General features: G+C 36.1%; 2 protein-coding genes across 13 annotated transcripts in view; one reads left to right on the top strand and one right to left on the bottom strand.

Moving 5' to 3' along the window:
- The window catches only part of kif13bb (kinesin family member 13Bb), a 39,139-nt gene extending 37,478 nt beyond the window's left edge, over window positions 1-1,661 (top strand). For all 9 annotated transcript variants that reach the window (XM_052534824.1, XM_052534822.1, XM_052534825.1 and 6 more), the window contains one exon: window positions 831-1,661. In XM_052534824.1, the coding sequence (XP_052390784.1) occupies window positions 831-1,063 (233 nt within the window). In that variant the 3' untranslated portion in view covers window positions 1,064-1,661. The remainder of the gene's footprint in view (window positions 1-830) is intronic.
- Window positions 1,662-1,745: 84 nt separating this feature from the next.
- Window positions 1,746-17,386, bottom strand: LOC127938306 (homeobox-containing protein 1-like). 4 transcript variants are annotated; one of them, XM_052534831.1, is made up of 10 exons: window positions 17,235-17,386; window positions 13,081-13,593; window positions 11,945-12,030; window positions 8,946-9,056; window positions 8,293-8,446; window positions 8,040-8,122; window positions 7,842-7,937; window positions 5,847-5,941; window positions 5,664-5,747; window positions 1,746-5,326 (listed from the first exon to the last, which is right to left on the bottom strand). In XM_052534831.1, exons 2-10 carry the CDS (start codon window positions 13,590-13,592, stop codon window positions 5,183-5,185), a joined length of 1,365 nt encoding a protein of 454 aa, XP_052390791.1. In that variant the 5' UTR covers window position 13,593; window positions 17,235-17,386; the 3' UTR covers window positions 1,746-5,182. The 4 variants fall into 4 exon arrangements, with proteins under 4 accessions (XP_052390791.1, XP_052390790.1, XP_052390792.1 ...); XM_052534830.1 differs by having other exon boundaries at window positions 5,847-5,956; window positions 17,235-17,371; XM_052534832.1 differs by having other exon boundaries at window positions 5,847-5,938; window positions 17,235-17,371.
- Between the last annotated feature and the right edge of the window lie 3,461 nt (window positions 17,387-20,847).

Here is a 20,847-nt window from a genome sequence, read left to right as displayed (position 1 = left end):
GTTTTTAAGGAGCATTTGCATGCATAACTATAGTACATCTTGCAGTACTTGCCAGGGCTACGTATCCCAAAAGCATCATTGGTGCCAATAGCTGCGTTTTCATTACAGATGTGCGATATTTTATTAATATTATCCAAGAATGAATGGCAAGGAAAGCCCCTTATATCTGGGAGTGGCCTCATATGAAGTGTTTCTTGGAGGTTATATTACATTAAAGAATGATCATGTGTTTTAACATACGCTGGGTGACCTGTAAATTGAAAAAATGGTTTCCATTGCAGTTTTGTGAAATATTCCTTTTTCAAAGTGCCTAAAAAATATGAGCGTGAATGTGAGCGTGAAAACTTTTTTGCGATTTATATGAAAGTTTTTGCAAAATTGACATGTTCCATTGCAGCCAATGGCTTCTACGATCTGCTTAAGCTTATGATGGTTTTGGGAAATGCAGCTCTGGTGCAAGGTATTACATGTTGTGGACTAGTTTACACTTGCATAGACAGCGGTGCACTAACCAACTATTCCAGTTATTAGAAATGACTTCTAATTGTATGATCAAAGGACCAGTGATTCGCATGGTTATCTTCTCGTATCCACCACAAAACATTTCTAGATGAAAATGATGCTTTTGACTCGTAGTTGTGTATGATTGAAAATGTTGCTCACTATGTGCCTTTTTACGAAATGTACACTTGCATAAACTACACAGTGGTCCACTTACCAACTTTTCCAATTATTAGAAATGATGTCTAATCGCAAGATCATTGGACTGTTAATTTTCAGATGTTCTTCTCTTGTATGCACCAAATAATTATGCTTTTCTTCATTTCCAGGTAAAAACGATGGTTCGGTTGGCGGTCGCCATTACTTCCACTGCAACCCTGGTTACGGGGTTCTTGTGAGAGCAAATCGGGTCGTGAAAGCGTCGGGTACCGCTAAACGGTTGAGGCAGAAACACAAGCAGAACCTCTCGGGATCTAGTCCCAACCTGGCAGCCCTTACAGCGATGGCCAAAGGAGAAGCTGGAGCACGCAAGGGTGAAAACAGGAAGTCTTGGGTTAGCTGAGGGAAATGCATCATTGTTGATGGACGTGTACGGAGGACAGTATTGGTATGGCACTGAAACACTACACTAATACTTGCAGGGATGTAACTGCCACCTGATTTACTCAAATCTACACTACATAGTGCCTTCCTAGTGTTCGAAAAGCCCATTTTAGAAATGTATTTTCAGCCTCGGTAAGCAGTATTTTTGGTATTATTCGTTTTTTTAATGGTTTTAATATCACAAAGTGCCCTGTTTATCTGAACCCAATGTCAGGGAGTATGTGCATGTGGTTGTTCCTTAGAAAAATCAGGACACTGATGGATTCATTTCATGATTTTATATACAGTAGGAAGGCGAGATGGGTTTTACCTATGGAGATTAAAAGCTCCAGACTGTTTTATTCATTAAGGATTGTTTTAACTGTTATTATGGTGAGATAATTCTGCATTTTCTCTTGGTTTGGTACCTTTGTATTATTATTAACTTTCTTCTTGGAACGAGTAATTTATGATCAAATTGTTATTTGTTTATTTATTTTGCAGATCAAAGTAATGACAAAAATGAATTATGAAGATTTTATATCGCAATGGTGAGAGTAATAAACTTTATTATTTTATTATCTTGCCTTTTAAATGTCTGCATGAAATCGTAGAAGATCTTGTATACAATCTTCAAACTCTTTGAAGAATAAAATCACATGGCTGGTCATCAATATACCTTTATTTTCCAGAAGATAAAATACTAAAATAAAACACAAGTTTTAAAAAAAGTCATTTTAAACAAAGAAACTGTACAAAAAGTTATATATACTATAATATACTTACTTATAGAACAGTCTACAGTCCAAAAAAGGCACTAAATTCTTAAATGGGAGATACAGATGATTCACAACAGAATGATTTGAAATTATGGAATTATTTGATTCAAACAATCTTTAAATTCATAGTTACTCTCTTCTGTTTATTTATACAGTTGCTTTTAAAGGCCTATAGATTTTTTTGTGTATAGACATATGAAAATGCAAATGAAAAACACCCCCTTTAAACCAGCAGTGTTACCGTTCGTTGCTCTGGAATAAAATACTTGAGGCAACAGAACGAGTCATTGGTATTATTGTATCTGTCACTGTGATATCATGTAAATGTAAATACTTGACATCATACTGCAGTTTGGCACATTCTGTCATGTTTACAAAGAGGCTCTAATGACACACGGACGAGGACAAGTCGTTTCCTTAGTTTGAAATACAACTGTAAAAGCACATTTGAACATTATAGCATTAGAAAATGACCTGCAACAAACTTAAAAAACAAGTAGTGTTTCTTGAGAGAAGGGGGTGCTTGATCTAGATCAGACACGCTTCAGGAGACTGCTCTGAACTTAACAAAAAAAACAGTGTAAAACAATCAAATAAACAAAGAATCTTGAATTATTATTAAGCAAAATGTCATTTTATAAATATCAATTGTACACAATAGAGGAAGGATACATAAAAAAACTGGGCTTCATTATTCATGCACGAACAGAACTCATTTCTGTTAGCTGTTTGTAAAAGCATTGTCCTGTAGCTTGTTGCGTTATGCAAGTGATGCTTTGAGTTTGTGATCGTTTATTTAAGAACGGCTCTACGAATGAGTCATTCTGCTCGTTTCAATGAATGAATCCCAGCGAGTGAATTGTTATTCTAAAACAATTTTGAATAAAAAAAATAAGCTACATTTTGGAACCAAGCTTATGTTAGATGAGTTAGACTCTGTGTGGCAGCAGAACAAACATTTGTCATTCAGTCTCTCGTGAACGATTAACACAGTGAAATTCTGATATCATTTCATAATAATAATAATAATAAAGCTTCGTGGGAGTTTGCACGTTATAATTCTGACTGCTGTCGGCTTGAGCCAATATTTCACATTGACGTATTTAGTTTTAAACATCATACGAGCAGATGCTTCGGTCTTGACTCTTTGTGTGAAATCTTTGCACGCGAGTAAAAATGTAAAAGCTAAATAAATACAAACATAAGAATAGCACTTTAATGCATATTTACTTTGGGTGATGCTGGACACTTAAAGGTGGGGTAAGCGATTTTTCAAAAATGCTTTAGAAAACTGATCCAGGCCAAGTAGCAAAACAAACTTGTAGCCAATCAGCATTAAGGGGCGTGTCTACTCATGATGTGGAGGAGAGAGCGCTTTCCATTACAGCTGTTGTCAGGCTTCTTTGGTGATTTCAAATATGACATCGTCCCCTTAGAATTAGGTTCTATCTGCGTTCTGAGTAGTTTTGAGATATTGAGCTTCAAAGTTTTTGTGTTCCATAGACTTCTGTAGATAGAACCTTTTTGTTTTTTCAATAAAAAAATCCCAAAATGTACACAACTTAAAATAAAAAAAGACAATGTAAATAAATTGTCACAGATTAAGAATATGTGAATAACTCAATTTTGACAAATGTCAGATAGAACCTTATAATTCCAAGGGGACGACATGTAATAGGAAGTTTAGTGAACATTTTTGGAGAATTTGATGTTGACCCATTCAAAGAGATAGGAGTTGCACTTGCACCCCCGAGAGGGGCTTTAAAGATGGCCGCCGAGTGACATGACTCATCTTAAAAGGACTTTGAATGGACACGACAAAGCGACCATTGAAAACCATTTGAAATTTGTGTCAGTACATCATAAATAGAACGCAGCAGCAGTTTTCTGTCTGGGATTTGTCGTGTCATGTCACATCCAGTGTATACCATAGATATGTAGGCTATATACATCTATAGTGTAGACAGCATCACTTATTATGATGAGTTCGCTAAAAATCTGGTGTACACAAGGTGTAATATTGGTTTTGCTTTGTTTCACAGAAGTAATCGTTGCATGGGGTGTGCACGTATGTGAGGGGCGGAGCTATCAAAATAGTGGCAAGACCCTTTCGGGGGAGGGGTGTGTTTGTTTTGGTGATTTTTAAATGTCAACATTGGCTACCAGAAATCACTTACCCCACCTTTAATGGTTTAAAATAAAGAAAGCTAGCTGTCTGCCCACTGAAGCCTCACTTTGCAGGTTAATTTAGAGTCCAGGAGACTTGAGCTTTAACGCTGATTAACTTTGAAAAACGCTTTGGCGGTTATGTACTCACATCTTTCAAGTTTCACTACAGTTATATTTCACCCTCCCCCGCCCCATTTGAACATAATTCAAATTAAAGTACAGTGTAATGCAATTGAATGAATCTCTACAAAAAAAAAAAATATATATAAATATCCTGGTTTAATGTCTCCCGCAAACCAAACGCAAAGTAAGAAATTATATTTTGCATCATGGCAATAATGCACATTTTCCGTAAAAAAAAAAAAAAAAGGTTTAATATTTTTTAATGATTCTTTTTCTAGTCAGCATAGGGTATGTCAAATGCTTTACAATTTAAATAAAAAATTTAAATTTATGCATTTAGCAGACGCTTTTATCCAAAGCGACTTACAGTGCATTCAGGCTATCAATTTTTACCTATCATGTGTTCCCGGGGAATCGAACCCCCAACCTTGCACTTCATAACGCAATGCTCTACCGATTTAAAATTGTTTTTCTATTTAATTTATGCAAAATATACTTATCTCTCTTTCATTTTGTGTTGAGACAGATTTTTGACAGTTTTCATGAGATTCACGCAATTGCAGTTTAAAGAAATAAGGAACAAAAAAGTAAAGTAGAGGCATTAAACCTGTTAACTGAGAACGTCTGTCGTGGGAATGGAGGAAATCATGGATTCAAAGCAGAAATTTGCTATCAGACTCTCCTCTCTCTTAAAATCTCTGCCTTTAGCTTATCTGTGAGAATGAGGGTCACTGGAGCGCACAGACAGGAAGCACACCAAGCATTATACAAGTTACTGGAATGAGGTACGAGGTTTGGGTCAGCCAGGGTTCAGGAGGCTTAAATAAGATCTGTTGGCCGAACATAGTCACACTTCCTGTCAGCTCGTGTCGAGAGAGTGTGTCGTTGACTCTGGGCTTGTTTAGTAGTGTTGATAGCAGGTGATATTCAATTCTAAAAGCTTGAGACAAAGCGTTGATTTGGTCATTGAATACGTCTGGAGACATCCACACACAAACTCATTGATCCTCTTCGTCCCGTGGTCTTCTTCAGTCGTCATCCAGTGACTCTGTTTTGATTTCACTGGCCACGCCTCCCGGGCGGGACAGGGCGAGGATGCTGTGATTGACAGCTGCCATCTCCACAGCGAGAGAGATGGGGTCCTGGTGGTCTGCGTGATTACTGGTGTCATCCTTAAAGAGACTGTTCAAGTCAGTGAAACATTTAATATCAAGTCACAAAAAAGGGATTGTGAACTGCCTTTTTTATTATTTTGTACTGTTCGCTGAAGGCCACTTACATGAATTATGTCATAAAGTGGCTCATTCCACATTTGGCTTCAATATAAGCTTGTTTTAGAAAGTTTTGAGTTCTGAAACTTATGTTTTTATAGTACAATTACCGGTTTAAAAAAGATCAAGAGAATAGTTTTCTCAGTTTATAACCCCTTTCACATAACTTCAGCTTGAGCTTGGATTATCTGCGTGTATAAAGTGTGTGTACTTTTTATTTTTGTTTTCCATGTGATACCTGTGTTGGTGAGGTGGGCTCCAGACGGTAGTAACCGAAATGTCTGTTCATGCCTCTCTTTTCAAAATAGGAAACATCACAACCCTGTAATGAAATCACTGAGATCAGCTCTAGCAGCGGTGTTAAACGTCCCATGTTCAACAGATCTGAAAAATAAGACTAGGGATCGTTTGATTCTCTCACCTGCTCGTTGTAGTCGTTGGTGTCGACGTCGTCACTGTTGGAGTGTCCTCCGGGACTCTGCACCTCGATCCCGTGACTCTCCAAGATTGTGGCTTCTTGGAAAAAAGACCCTGTCATGAAACATCTGAAACTCTTTAAAAACCCACTACCACAACAAATGAAAAATAGCAAATGATTTACTACTAGAAACCAAACAAGTAAAATCCTGACTGATTTTGAAAATGTTTCCTCATCAAGATAAAGTCATTGACTATATATGTTAATAGCAAAATGGCTATTAACAATAGCTTGTACCTGTCTTTGATCAAATGGGTGCCCTAGCAGGATTGTATTGTTGTGCCCCCTTCCTCAAATATTATGATGAAAAAAAAAAAAACTATTATATGGGTAAAAACAGAACTTTAAAGTACATAAAAAATATATATATATTGTTTACAAATTACAATTGTAGCTCTTGAGAGCTACTTATGGATATAACTTTATTAATCCAGTTGTCGAATTGATTTTATAGTCTCAAGCATTCAGAAATCATGCAAAAGAGAATTAAGGAGTTGGCTCCCTTTGCAGGCATTTGTAATAACATGTAATATACATAAATTGTTTATTTTGTATTTGCCTACATTATCTATTTTAACAGCGTTATTATTAACCAATCATTATTGCCTCATTGTTTTTTCTATAATGCATTTTAAGTCATTTTAAAGGCTATTGATGGCTTAGGTCTGTCTTTATAACCAAAAAAAAAAAAAAAAGATCTTTATACTTTTTTTGTAAATTATTAATTGAAGAAACAAGACCATGGTTAATTTGTGGTCACCATGGCTACAAGAAACCCGATTTTTGGTGTTATTAGTGTTAAAGCATGTCTAATTTTTGTAAGGGAACATGGTGGTGGTGAAATTATTTCTGACATTTAAAACATATTAACGTCAACAGCCAAAAACATTTCAAAGGATTATGAATGTGCCTGAAGTGATGCATGGTCTTCGTTTATAACTTTAACAAATGATTTACAATTTATTTTAATATGAACAGTTTACCGTTGTTTTTATGACTGTAAAGTCATTCTCAAATGCTACTGATGTTAGAAAAGTGTATACCAATATTTCATTCAACTTTAGAGACGGTCCCTAAATTTGCAAATATTGTACACCCAACGTCAACCCAACTTTATGCCTTTTTTTTTTTTAACCGTCTTTTGTTTTCTTTTCTCTGCGCTGGATTGCTGATGTCTTTTCATGGTCATTGATGTCCATCCATCAATTATGATAAGTGCATTCAGCCGCAAACATGAGGTGCTAGCGGGCGCAAGCACAGACGCAGGAATGGTGCATCGTTTTTCTATTCACAATCGATAAGCACGTTATTCGAAATGCTTAATCCACTCATTATTCCAGCTTCAATAATCAACTTGCTGTCACTGTGACCAATGACAAATGTGACTTTGCTGGTTAGCATTTTTTGTATCTGGAGTCGACTTGCATAATAATTTAGACTGTTTGCACATTTGGATTATAATAACGACTGCTCGTCTAGTGCTGACGTTAGCTTTACTTATTTGCCATCATCTCTGTGCTCTCTGAACAGAGTCTGGGCAAAAATGTTAGATATAACAACCAGACGGTTCATTCATAATATTATTATAAAAACTGCAAAGTGCGTTATGGTGGAATAAGTCCCGCCTTGCAGAAGCTCTAGTAGCCATAGAAACATGCGTGTTCGCTACCTGGAGCAACTAAATATAAACTTTTTAACGCAATTTTTTGAGCATCATGGAAAACATTTATGCAACAGTTCATCTAAGATTTTGCTGCTGTTTTGAAACATTTAATATAAATGTTAGTGCAAGTCTGCAAGCAGTTTTTGAAATTGCAAGTTTGTTTGCATTTATTGTTACATACCCGCCCTGCTTCTTATGATATCGCTCCTGTTTTTTTTCTGTTTTTTTCTTTTACAAAAAAATAACAGTGGTATAAATCAACTAAAATATAGTACCAATATTGGCCCTCCTCTTGATCTCTTTGCGTCGGTTGGCAAACCAATTGTAGACTTTCAAGGATGTGACTCTTTCCAAGTCAGACAACTTCTTTCCTAGGCAGAAAAAACAAGATTTAAAGGTCAAAGGCGTTTGTAAAAATGCAATATGTTATTTGTAGTTCAATAGTGCAGATTCAGACACACCAGCATTTCTACCTGGTTTCTGAATAACAGCGTTGCAGGCGTTTGCGATCTCCTCTCGTCTGGCTTCATCTGGATATTGATTATCACTGAAATAGCTGAAGAGTGAACAAAGAATAAACACTGCACAATTAGCAGGACTAGTGTGCTTCTTGTATGATTTGAACTAAAAAAAGTACATTTTATGACAACTTTTTATTCCTGATTTGAAATGAGATGAGTTTCAGACATTTAAGTTTTTTCAGAAGGGGTGTAATCTCCGTCTCACCTCTCCATCACAGCGAGACATTCCTTCCTCCAGGTGAATCGACTGCCTCTGCGCAAACGGAAGCTTCCAGGGGCGGAGCTTATGGGGGGCGGAGTCTGACGCCACTCCATCTCATCCAGAGATACAGGGGTGGGACGCATATTTAATGTGGCACCTGAAAATATATATGAAAAATATACACACTACTGTTCAAAAGTTTACTTTCTTTCTTTCATGTTTTTAGCCTCTTATGCTCACTGAGGCTACATTTATTTAATTAAAAATGCAATAAAACTACGGTAATATTGTGAAATATTACTGCAATTTAAAATAGCTGTTTTCAATGGGAATATATAGTAAAATGTAATTTATTGCTGTGATACGCAGCTGAATTTCCAGCATCATTCCTCCAGTCTTCAGTGTCACATGATCCTTCAGAAATCATTCTAATATGTTGATTTGCTGCTCAAGAAACATTTCTGATTTCTTATTACAGTTGTGCTGCATCATATTTTGTGTAGAAATGATGCATTGTTTTTCAGGATGAATAGAAAGTTCAAAAGAACTAGAAATGTGAGATTATAAAACGTTTGATTGGCAGTGATCTGCAACTGGTTTCAACCTCATCTTTGGACATTTATCAACCTAGAGTAAAACAAGCAAAGTTGGTTAACCTGGCGTTGTCTTCTCCAGCTGGTACCAGCGATAGAAAGCTCGTTTCTTCTGTTCGCTGAGATCTGAGCCCTGCTGGAGAAGCCAGTGAGAGATTCTGCTCTGACTGATGCCTGACGCACACAAACACAAAACAAATCAACAACAAACGCATGCACTGGTCCGAGTCAAATTGACATTCCAGTTTCAAAACCGCATCTGTGACATGCTCTCGAGACATTTTGACTCTTGTGTAAATGCAAAAGTTTATTCTTGACATGAACTACCTGTGGTGCAGTAAATGATTCTATCACACTGCAGGACATTATTAAAGACAGGACATGTAACACTGCAGTCTTCACTTTAGATTAATACTGAAGCTATAAAAGTCATTCGGTCGAGCAGTTTTCTCTGTCTGTTGTTGTTTGATTTGACATTTACAACACAGATCGCAGCAGGTATATTAGGCTGCTGTCACTTTAAGACCTAACACACAGATCCAACATATTTGACATGCATCTAATGTTTAGTTTATGTTCACTTACTATATGCAATATTTTATATTTTTTGAGAGACTGGTCAATTTGTGAGATTTTGATTTGTTTTGCTTACATGTCTTCTTTCAGACTAGAGGAAAGAAGACAAAGACATGTATTTTATTACACATTATGTATTTGAGTCTGTAATTTTCAATTACAATACATTTTCTCAACACGCATACATTACAATACGATCTCAACAATATGTTTTCTCTAAATCATTTTTTCCCCTGCTCAGTATCACTTTCACCAGATTTTTCCATTTTGTTCATAATTATATTCTGAGGGGTTTGTTAATATATCATTTGATTGATATATATATATATATATATATGTGTGTGTGTGTGTTTGTGTGTGTGTGTGACATTTTATTTAAAAAACATGGTGATGTTTTTTGTCGTTGTTGTTTTTTATGGCTGTTGTATTATCCGATTTATGTTGTGATAAAAACATTCCCTATGTAATAACCTTTCACTATAATATATCCGAAAAAGAACCTGGCTTTATCTAATGTTAAAATTTCTGTTTTGGAAATGTATGCAAATTAATGGATTCAGTACTTAGCCATGAAAATTTACCATATTTTTTAAAATTAAATAAATATCTAAATATGATTACATTATTTACAACTTGATCATTCATGTTAGTTCATTAACTCATGTTAACAGATAAAACTTTAAAATGTAAAAATGTATTAGTAAATATTGAAATTAACCTTCACTGCCGCTCTAGTAACCGACGCAACCCTGAAAAACTAAGTATGTATTTTTGCATCATGTATCATTTACTCAGCCGTTAATTGGCAAGACTTAAAAACACGTGCCAATATGAAACGCAGTAATTGCCCCACATCTGCACTAAGCATCTTTCATGCACTGTGTATTTTATTAAAGTACAATGTCTTGCCTCATAGACTTCTATTGTAAGTACTTTTCTGATTGCGGATGATTGATTGATTGATGTTTTACGGATTGGGGTAATGACCAGAGATGTATAGTAACGAAGTAGAACTACTTCACTACTGTACTTAAGTACTAAAAGGTGGTATCTGTACTTTACTCTAGAGTATTATTTTTTTCTCCTACTTCCACTTTTACTTCGGTACATATTTTCGCTGAGTTTAATACTTTTACTCCGATATTTTTTTATGTGCTGCATCGTTACTCGTTACAATTATAATAATGTTACGAATCATTCCATTACAAACCACTGCCAGAACTGTAAATGGCAGGTTTGATGAAGCTGGCACATCATTGAGCGAATCAAGCGATTAAGAAGACTGCGCGTGCTGACTGAACTGCTGTGAAGAGAGAGATGAACACAGAGCCGAGCCAGATAATGACTCGTTCACGAGTCAAGAACCGGTTGCATCGGTTTTCGGATGACCAGTAACGTTAGTTCTTTCTGACAGTTCGATTCAATAAACCAGTTGAAGAAAACAGTTCACCGATTCTTTTGCGCTCGATGCAATGGCGTCATTGGCGTTGACTGCACCTGGGCTCATAACATTAACACAGAATCAGTTCAGAATCAATCACCAGAAGAATCAGTTCGGTTCCAGACGCTCTGTGTGTCGGTTTGCTTCACGCTAAATCACACATGCGCAGTATCATCAGCTCCTCGGTTCACGAATCGGACGCGTCTGACAGAAACGGTTCTTGACTCGTGAACGAGTCATTATCTGGCTCGGCTCGGTGTTCATCTTCAGTTCTCTCTTCACAGCAGTTCAGTCAGTGTACTGTTTGAGTCAATGAATTACTCTGGGATATTGGTTTGTTTTAACTCCGAGGGAGTGTCAGACACATTAAACAAGTTAACATCTTAATTCATCTGTGGATTAATGCGTATTGGAGACGCGAACTGTTTAAAACGATTCAGTTCGATTTGGTGGACTGTTTCAAAAAGATCTGGTTACATCGAATGATTCGTTCGCGAACCAGATATCTCAAACTGCTTTGTTTTTAACTGTCTTACAACAGACACGGAAGAGAAGACAATGCTGAATAAAGTCGTAGTTTTTGCTATTTTTGGACCAAAATGTATTGTCGATGCTTCAAAAAATTCTAAATGACCCTCTGTTGTCTTACAACATGAGGGTAAGTTATTAATGACATAATTTTGCAAATTGGGCTAACTAACCCTAGTAACTGTTTTTTGTTTACAAGAAGTTACAGTCAAAGGAATTGTGATTGTCCTTTAGGTTAATTATTTGAAATAGTAAAAACAATATGTTCAAACTTTTGACTACTTTCTTTAATAGCTACATAACACAATACTTCTACTTTTACTTTCAGTACTTGAGTAGTAAATTTTAAAATAGACTACTTGCAAAAAATGTTGAATACTTTAGTACTTCTACTTAAGTGTGGTGCTTAAAGAGCACTTCTACTTCTACTCAAGTCACTTTTTTGATAGAGCACTTGTACTTTTACTCAAGTATGGTTCTCTAGTACTTTATACATCTCTGGTAATGACGGACTGACCTGTGACCTGAGCCACCACGGCCTGTGAGATGCGTCTGTTGCCCAAAAAGGCTTTGATTTCCTCCTTCACCAGGGTGCTGTCTCTCCTGCACACATCACAGGATGCAAACATGACCGCTGCAATTCAACAGCACAACAACATGACGTCTGTGAAGATTCAGTTATCAATCTCCTCGCAGAATGTCTCAGAGCAGAAAGACCCTGCTTACACCTGGTAAACACACTCACACATCAACAGTGCTAAATTCAGGAGTGAGTTTGAATCTGCTTTGATTTTCCGTTTTCATTTCATCCTAGTTTTTTTTCGTTTGTATAGTTGTTTATAAATTTTTGTCTTTGGTTGCAGTTTTAGTTATTACATTAAGTTAAAATACAGGAAAATGAGAAATGTTTTGAGACTTTTCTTTTTCTTTATATCCATAAAGTTTTTTTTTCATTTTTATTTTCAGTTGTAGTTTTAGTTACATCAAGTTAATGATATGGGAATATGGGAAAATTTGAAATGTTTTGACAATATTATTATTTTTTTGGTCCGTTAATTCATCTCAAGGCTCCACAATGCTAAACTGAACAGATTGCAAATATAATTCGAAAAATAGAAAGAATAAATACATACAAAAATATTATTATTATAAAAATACAAATAAGAAATCTAAAAATATGCATGCATTATTTTTAAATAAATACTGGTCAACCAATAGTAAAACAAAACAAACCTGCAATTATTACAAAGAAAGTACAACAGTGTTCAACTTTTTATTTATTTATGTTAATATACTACATTACTACATTTTTGCAAGACTGCGTGGCATCCAATTATTATCTTAGTTATTGTTTTCTTTTAATCTTTATATAGGTTTAAATTTTTTTTTTTTTCTTGTAAATAAAGTAACAAGTTATCAAGTTATACTAAATGAAAAAGATAAATGTTGCTTTGACAACTAGCTGAAATTTTGTAATATATTTTTTATTTTATAATTTTTTTCTATACTTTAATTTATTTTAGATTATACACTTTGTTTATATTTTTCATTATATATTTTTTATGTCAGTATTTATATTTCAAGTAATGCAGATTTTCTAAAGGTGTTTATTATATTAGTTGTAGTAAACTATAAGAACCCTGAGAGACTGACCTCATGAGCTCCTCCACCTTGTCATCTATATCCAGGTCCTCCTCTGACCCATCCAGCCCGTACGACCTCACCGCTGCCGCACTGTTCACTGGGTAATGGCTGGGCGACAATCTCCCATTGGGTGTCATCGCCAAAGCGTCCCGCCCGTTCTGTGCCGTGGCGACCAGAGAGACGGGCGAGGGTAAGACTGCGGGTGGAGACGTGGCGTAGCTGTTGTTGTGCGACGGCGATAAATTACCGTGGAACTGTGTTTGCGTTGCTGTGGAAGTGGTGGAGGAGGTCAACGTGGCGGAGTTGCTAGTGCTATTTGAGGTGGGTGTAGTGCTTGAGGTGGTGGCGTTGGAGTCCGACGGGCCGCGCCGGCTGTATTTGTCCCCGTGCTCGCGGTCGAGTCGCTCCAGGGTGTCCAGCGCGTGCACGATCTCAGGTTTGGTCATACCTGTACGCCGCAGTCTCTGGAGCAGGTCGATCTGTTCGATGGTGAAGCGTGGCTCATCTGTGAAGTGAGACATTCTGACAGCACACACACACACATGTGCATCAACGGCTGTTACGAGGAGAGCGTTCACGATGCTGACAGAAGAAATAAACAGATGCTTCATCAAGAACTGAAGGTTTTCATACCGTGCAGAAGGGCTACATACTGAATACTGTCTAATAACAAGAAATGATGCAACAGATATTTTGAACATTAACATGCAACATTTTTGACACGTTACCTCAAAATGCTGAATGACTAGGTGAATGGTATCCAGTTAAAAAAAATTAAAAAATACACAAAAATGTGTCATCCAGTAGTTAAATAAATCCTTAAAACTTCAAGCATTCTGAACAAACAGTTAATCAAAAAGTTGAATTGAATTTAGGCTCAAGAATGTAACTAAACGGTCCACAAACTTATTTAAAAAATACATCTATAAAATAATAATTACTATTAAATGATTTTTAATTTTTCAAAAAAAAATACATGTAAAAACATCTGTCATATTGGTCAGTCACTAGTAAAAGAAAGAAAGAAACAGAAAGTTAGCGTGCAGTACTGTGTACTCCCTACAATTTAAAAAAGAAAGTAGAACAACAATATGCACCGATACATATTTCAAACATTATGCAACATTTCAACTCAGGTTTACACTTGATATTAAATTGCAATGAAATAACTCATGCCTCGTATTGTGCAACAAGCAGTAAATAACAAAAGTTTTAAGCATAGTCAAGAAAGTATGAATAATAGACGTCGTTTAAAGTTTGTTCATAAAATAAAATTAAAAAAGGAAAAATGTTGTTATAAATTTTTTTTTATTTTATAATAATTTTATATGAATTAATATATTTTTTTCAATTAATAAAGTTTATAATAAGTGCAAAAAAAACAAACAAACAAAGCTTTTGATTTATTAATCCCAGGGTTTGTTGTTGATATTATTATATAAAATGTGTAACTTTATGGTAAATTTAAGCATATTTAAGTATAAATAATCTTTAACATCTAATAGCCACGAGTCATTCTTCAATTAAATCTTTAGAGTTTAAGTCAGTGCAATGCAACAACAAACACTTCCATTTTTTTAAGACTGGTTCTCCTCAATAAGAAGCGACTCTGGGATGCATTAGTTAATGTTTCTACGGTTTGAATCAATCCAATGACTCGCTCACTGAACTCTTCAGAGCTTCCACTAAGTTAACAGCTCAGTTTAACAGTCGTTTGTTTTTAGTCTGGAACTGTGTGTCAGATTGTAAACAGAAGGTTGAGCGCATTGCATTGTGGGATACAGGTTGTACATTTCCTTACTGTGCACAGCTTTCGAACACATTCTATAAGAATAGAAGGAAAGAAATACTCCCAGAATTCACTCCAACATGTCAAGACTCAAGACAAACGAATGAATTATCATAATTTCAAGTGCGCCGCCATCTCATGGCAGTCGAGTTATGATGATAAAAGCAGGATTCATCTGACCTACTTAAAATTCTGTTTATCCAAGACGCCTTTCATTAAAAACCATGAGCAATTACTGTCGTTGTTGTCAAGGAAACCATACCACCCAATGACTGATGGGAGTTTATGTAACTCCAGATTAAAGCGCAAAATGCAAATACAGAGCATGCTTTGTTTAACCTTCGAATCTAGAGCACATGAGTTTGATATTAAGCTAATGGTTAGTCATATTAATACCAGGCAGTAATAGATGACTAGCCTACCAGGTTACATTTTAACCATGTTAACTCACTTGAACTGCAGCTTGGGAATATGAGCAATAATATTACTAGTGATGCTTGAATACTAAGAATCGTTGGTTTTGATCTTTGTGTTGCAGCAAATGAGTGATGAATGAGAAAGACTGGCAACCCAGAGACCTTCTGGCAATCAATCTTCTAACTCAACCATCCCAGTAACACAACTGGTTTGCTGTGAAATCCCTCACTGGTTTGGAGTTTTCTAGTAAACCAGAGCTTATACAAGTTAACCGCTAACCTTACACCGCTGGAGCCAAAGCACTCGCCGCTAAAAAAGGGCTCAGTGGGCTCTTGTACAGCTAAATAGCTTCCACTTAAATCTCAGATGATCCTTATAAAAGTCTGTGATAGGAGCGCTGTGGGTTTCTAAAAATATATCACTGTGAGGCTTTGACTGAAGCAGAAATTGTGTGTGCGATGAAAGATACAAAACGCTGTCGTCGTCATGAAGAAGCTCTTTTGTCATGCATGCGATCCTTCTCTGACATCATGCACAGAGGATCTCGCCCATAAACCCTGCTGCATTAGTGATCATGTGGCATTAAATACTGCAGGCGTACACTGCAGGGCTCTTTATGAGGGCACAGCTGCAGAGACTGCATGCACACGTGCATCAGCTCATCTGACTGCATCCAGACACATCAGACGAGTTCACTGAAAGCTTTAAATAATAATAATCCACACGAGAATCCATGCACCTTCTTCTTTTCATTTAATAAGCACTGGTTATGTAGACGTGGGCATTTTGGAAAACAAAATTAGACTGAATTAGGCAGGATGGAAAATATGTCTGGGTTTTTTTTTTCATTATTTGGTCATTTTTACAATGTTATCCATGTTTCTAAGATTTACAACGAATATTAGTACATGCTATAGCAAACTTTGTGTAAATAATGATTAGAGTTGTGGTCTGGCACAGGTTTTATGACATGAATGTGTACATTAAACCTTTAAACCCTGCAACATGTAAAAGACCACAAGTTAATATACACTGAAGAACAAGATGCATTTTAACAGCTTACATGCTTAGGTGCTGCAACAAGCTTTTATAAATAGGAGCGTGCATAAAAAAAAAAGATGTATCCCAAGAGGAAATAAATCTTTTTTTTCTTTTTTCTATGCATTTAAACGCTCCTCACATCCTCAGACAGATACTGGAATCTCAAGTTATGAAAGCAAAATTCAAGCATGCAAACTCGTGATCAATGAGGATCATTAGCAAAGCACTTTCATTTAACTTCATCTGTGCATTGCATCTGAAGGTCTTCAGTCGACCGGTCAAAGCCCAGACTGGAATTAAAATCTGAATATTTTCTAAATGCATGTCATATGATAACGATAAAAAACACAGATATACGCCCATCATCTTTGTGCATATAAAAACTAACAGCATCCAGCGTTAGAAAAAGACCGCCTGCGTGCATACGAAACATAAACATACATATAATACACTTATAAAACACTTATTAAATAACAATTCCAATGAGATACATTGGGGTTTTCAACCTATATAAACAAAAATAAGTTAATCTGTGTCCTGACCTTTGCAAAAAAAAAAAAAAAAACACCAAAAGGGCTTAAAATTAACAGCACATATGCAAAAATAAATATCAACAAGTTATTCACATGACTGTTTATTAGTAAATATGAATAATATGCACAAATAAATACATGGGTTCAGCAGTTTCAAACTAGAAAAACTGTCTACATAACTCATTAACTGGCAATTTTATTACTGTATAAACTATCTAGACGTGTATAGATTTAAACTAGATGCATATGTCGATTAAAAGTTCAATCACGAAGCGAGTTTTACAAAGATAAACAAAACGAGCTGAATTATCCAGGCGGCTAGTTAGCTTAGCACGAACCAGCACAAAACTGACTTTCCTCAGGGCCAAAATCACGTTTCTTACCTGGAATCGGGAAAATACACAAAATCTCAGTGCAGCAGATCATTTAATGCGCTCTGTCAGACGACGAAGATGATATTTTATGTGATGTTGTGAAGAAGACTCGCCCTGATTGACTGACTGACCGTCTTTGTCTGACTGACAGCAGACGCGTTGACGTCATGACGCACGCTTTCCATGACTCGGGAAATGTAGTTCCAACGCGTCTAGATAGCGATTGTGAGACGGGTTTGAAAATTTGTAAGATCACGAATCATTATTCAGACATCTGAATCTGAGCGCGAATCCTATGATCTATTTACAGTACAGACCAAAAGTTTGGACACACCTTCTCATTCAAAGAGTTTTCTTTATTTTCATGACTATGAAAATTGTAGTCACACTGAAGGCATCAACACTATGAATTAACACATATGGAATTATATAGTATATAGTGTGACTCTACAATTTTCATAGGCATGAAAATAAAGAAAACTCTTTGAATGAGAAGGTGTGTCCAAACTTTTGGTCTGTACTGTATTTAATAACCCCAAAATACCAATCATGACCTTTTTGTGTGTCATTTGTTAAAGCAGCAGGTAGAGTGCGCTGTTTTACACTGTTAACTATAAATGGATGGTCAAACAAATGACAATGAATCTCTGTCCAGATGAGCTCTGTATCTGATGAAGGAGTCTTCTGTGTCCTTGCCACACATTTAATCTACATATTATATTTCTGTAAAATGAAATAATATGCAGGAATGTTTCAATGCCACGCATGTGTTGTGTTTTATGAATTGTGGATGGATTAATCAACTGAGAAATAAAGTTGAACATTAATTATCATGAACTCTTAAATATGATGATGAAAAGAAAAGGTAATATTGCATATAAAATTATATCTAAGTATGAACTAACTTGCGCAATACAGTAAATATTCTTACTGTACCCTAAATCAGTGAAAATATTTTTGTGTACGTCACACATCCTTTCATTATGATGCAACATAGTTTTCTCCTCAGATGAGTATTTAACAGACATGGGGACTTGTGACTTGGTGACTTGGACTCGAGTCGACTCGAGTCGCTATTTTTAGGACTTGAGACTCGACTCGGACTTGGAAGTTAAAGACTCGGGACTTGACTTGACTTGAGACACGATGACTTGAATGACTTGAGTGTTAATCACATCATGTTTTCAGTTTGAATATAAAATATATAAATTATTTTTTTAAATAAAGTTGATTACTCAGCTGGAGCGCAGGCTGAGAATAGCGTCGTTACTGGATCAGGACACTATCATCAGTCATGCCCTCTCTACCTTACACACACCACGCCCACTTAAATCAGATATCACATCACATCAACATGTCAGCCTGAGAGGTACCGAGGGTCCTCGCTTTTGTCTTCAATAGTTCGCGCCTAAAAACGCGTGGAAAACGCTAGTCGCGCCGCTTTCTCCTTGTTTCCAAAGCGCTCGGACAGAAGTGCTCCTGGGGCGTCTGTCGTTGCTAAGCATCCATGACACGCTCTCTCTCAATGAAGACGTAGAAATTTCAGCAAAGGATAAATGGATTTGCAGCACTAAAAATCGCTCGCAGTAGCTCTGCTACTAAATTCGTTTCAAAATGGCAATCCATATACAGCTATGAACAGCTGTTCCTTCATCTTAGCTGAGCTTTCAACGTTGATACGGGAAAGGATGAAGCTGATTGGTTAGTTATTGTCACATGACCTGCGGTGCGCTTGCGGCATTCTGAAAAGTTTAGATGTTTTTAATTCGATGCGGTGCGACGCGCGCGCGTTGCTTCCATTATGAGCGCGCATACCGCGCGCCTACATTAGAAATAACGAACTTGCGCGCACAAAAGACGTGATGTGTACGGCCCCCATTGATCCGCTAGCAGGCCGTCAAAAAAACGCATTCCAGGGGCGGCGCTAGGGCTGGGCTAAGGGGGCATAAGCCCCGAATATTTTGTTACCTTGTCTTTCTCATAGAGCAAAACAATTAATCAGAAAAACTAATGTAGCTGCCGCGATTACCCAATCATGAGAAGTGCATATATATATATATATATATATATATATATATATATATATATATATATATATATATATATATATATATATATATATATATATATATATACAGTACAGAATATAAATATGACATATTTTAAGTTGTTTCATACTTTTTTGTTATGTACAGTTACAGACCAAAAGTTTGGACACACCTTCTCATTCAAAGAGTTTTCTTTATTTTCATGAATATGAAAATTGTAGAGTCACACTGAAGGCATCAAGGGCTATTTGAGCAAGAAGGAGAGTGATGGGGTGCTGCGCCAGATGACCTGGCCTCCACAGTCACCGGACCTGAACCCATTTGAGATGGTTTAGGGGTGAGCTGGACCGCAGACAGAAGGCAAAGGGGCCAACAAGTGCTAAGCATCTCTCGGAGAACTCCTTCAAGACTGTTGAAGACCATTTCAGGTGACTACCTCTTGAAGCTCATCAAGAGAATGCCGAGTGTGTGCAAAGCAGTAATCAAAGCAAAAAGTGGCTACTTTGAAGAACCAAGAATATTACAATTTTGGTTGTTTCACACTTTTTTGTTATGTATATAATTCCATATGTAATTCCACATGTGTTAATTCATAGTTTTGATGCCTTCAGCGTGAATCTACAATTTTCATAGTTATGAAAATAAAGAAAACTCTTTGAATGAGAAGGTATGTCCAAACTTTTGGTCTGTACTGTACATAACAAAAAAAGTATGAAACAACTGAAAATACGTCATATTTATGTCATATTTATATTCTATACTCGAGAGAGAGAGAGAGAGAGAGAGAGAGTGTGTGTGTGTGTGTGTGTGTGAGAGAGAGAGACAGAGAGAGAGAGAGAGAGAGAGAGGAGAAATTTAACAGTTTAATGTTGTATGTAAACTGTGTTTGAGAGAGAGAGAGAGAGAGGTGTTCAGAGAGGAGTCTGTTGGATGTTTAGCTGTTATTTGTTTTATGGACTCAATGTTGAAAATGTAAAACATTTCAAACACTGTTGGCAGAAATGAAAAATAAATAAATTTTAGGAAGTTACAATTTTGTTTGATTTCATGATGTATTTTACTGAACATGAGTATTTACAATGCAAATCCAAATTATTTTAATTTACTGACAGTTACTTATATCTTGTCTTTTAACTTTATTAAGATCAGATTCTGCAGGTAAAATAACAATATTAAGGTGACTTGACTTGGACTTGACTTGACATAGCTTGTGACTTGACTTCACTTGACTTGCCCAAGAAAAAAATACTTGGGACTTACTTGAGACTTGAAGGTTAAGACTTGAGACTTGCACATGTGTGACTTGGTCCCATCTCTGGTATTTAACATCTTTATTATTGCGGAGATTAGTGTGTAAGTCAGAGTTTGGGATCAGAATTATTTTTTATGTTTTTTTTTTCTTACTGGAGTTTACAAATCAAAACTGCATTTTCTTTGATCAAAAATACATAAAAAAAGTTAAATATTATTATGAAGTAAAACAACATTATTTTTATTTTAATATACATTAAAATCTATTTTATTTCTGAGATTTTCAGCATCATTCCTCCAGTATTCAGCGTCACACGATCTTC

This window comes from Carassius gibelio, chromosome A20 (assembly GCF_023724105.1).
Source record: "Carassius gibelio isolate Cgi1373 ecotype wild population from Czech Republic chromosome A20, carGib1.2-hapl.c, whole genome shotgun sequence".
Taxonomy (NCBI): domain Eukaryota; kingdom Metazoa; phylum Chordata; class Actinopteri; order Cypriniformes; family Cyprinidae; genus Carassius; species Carassius gibelio.
The sequence above is the reverse complement of the archived record's forward strand: the minus strand, read 5'-3'. Positions and strand labels throughout refer to the sequence as shown.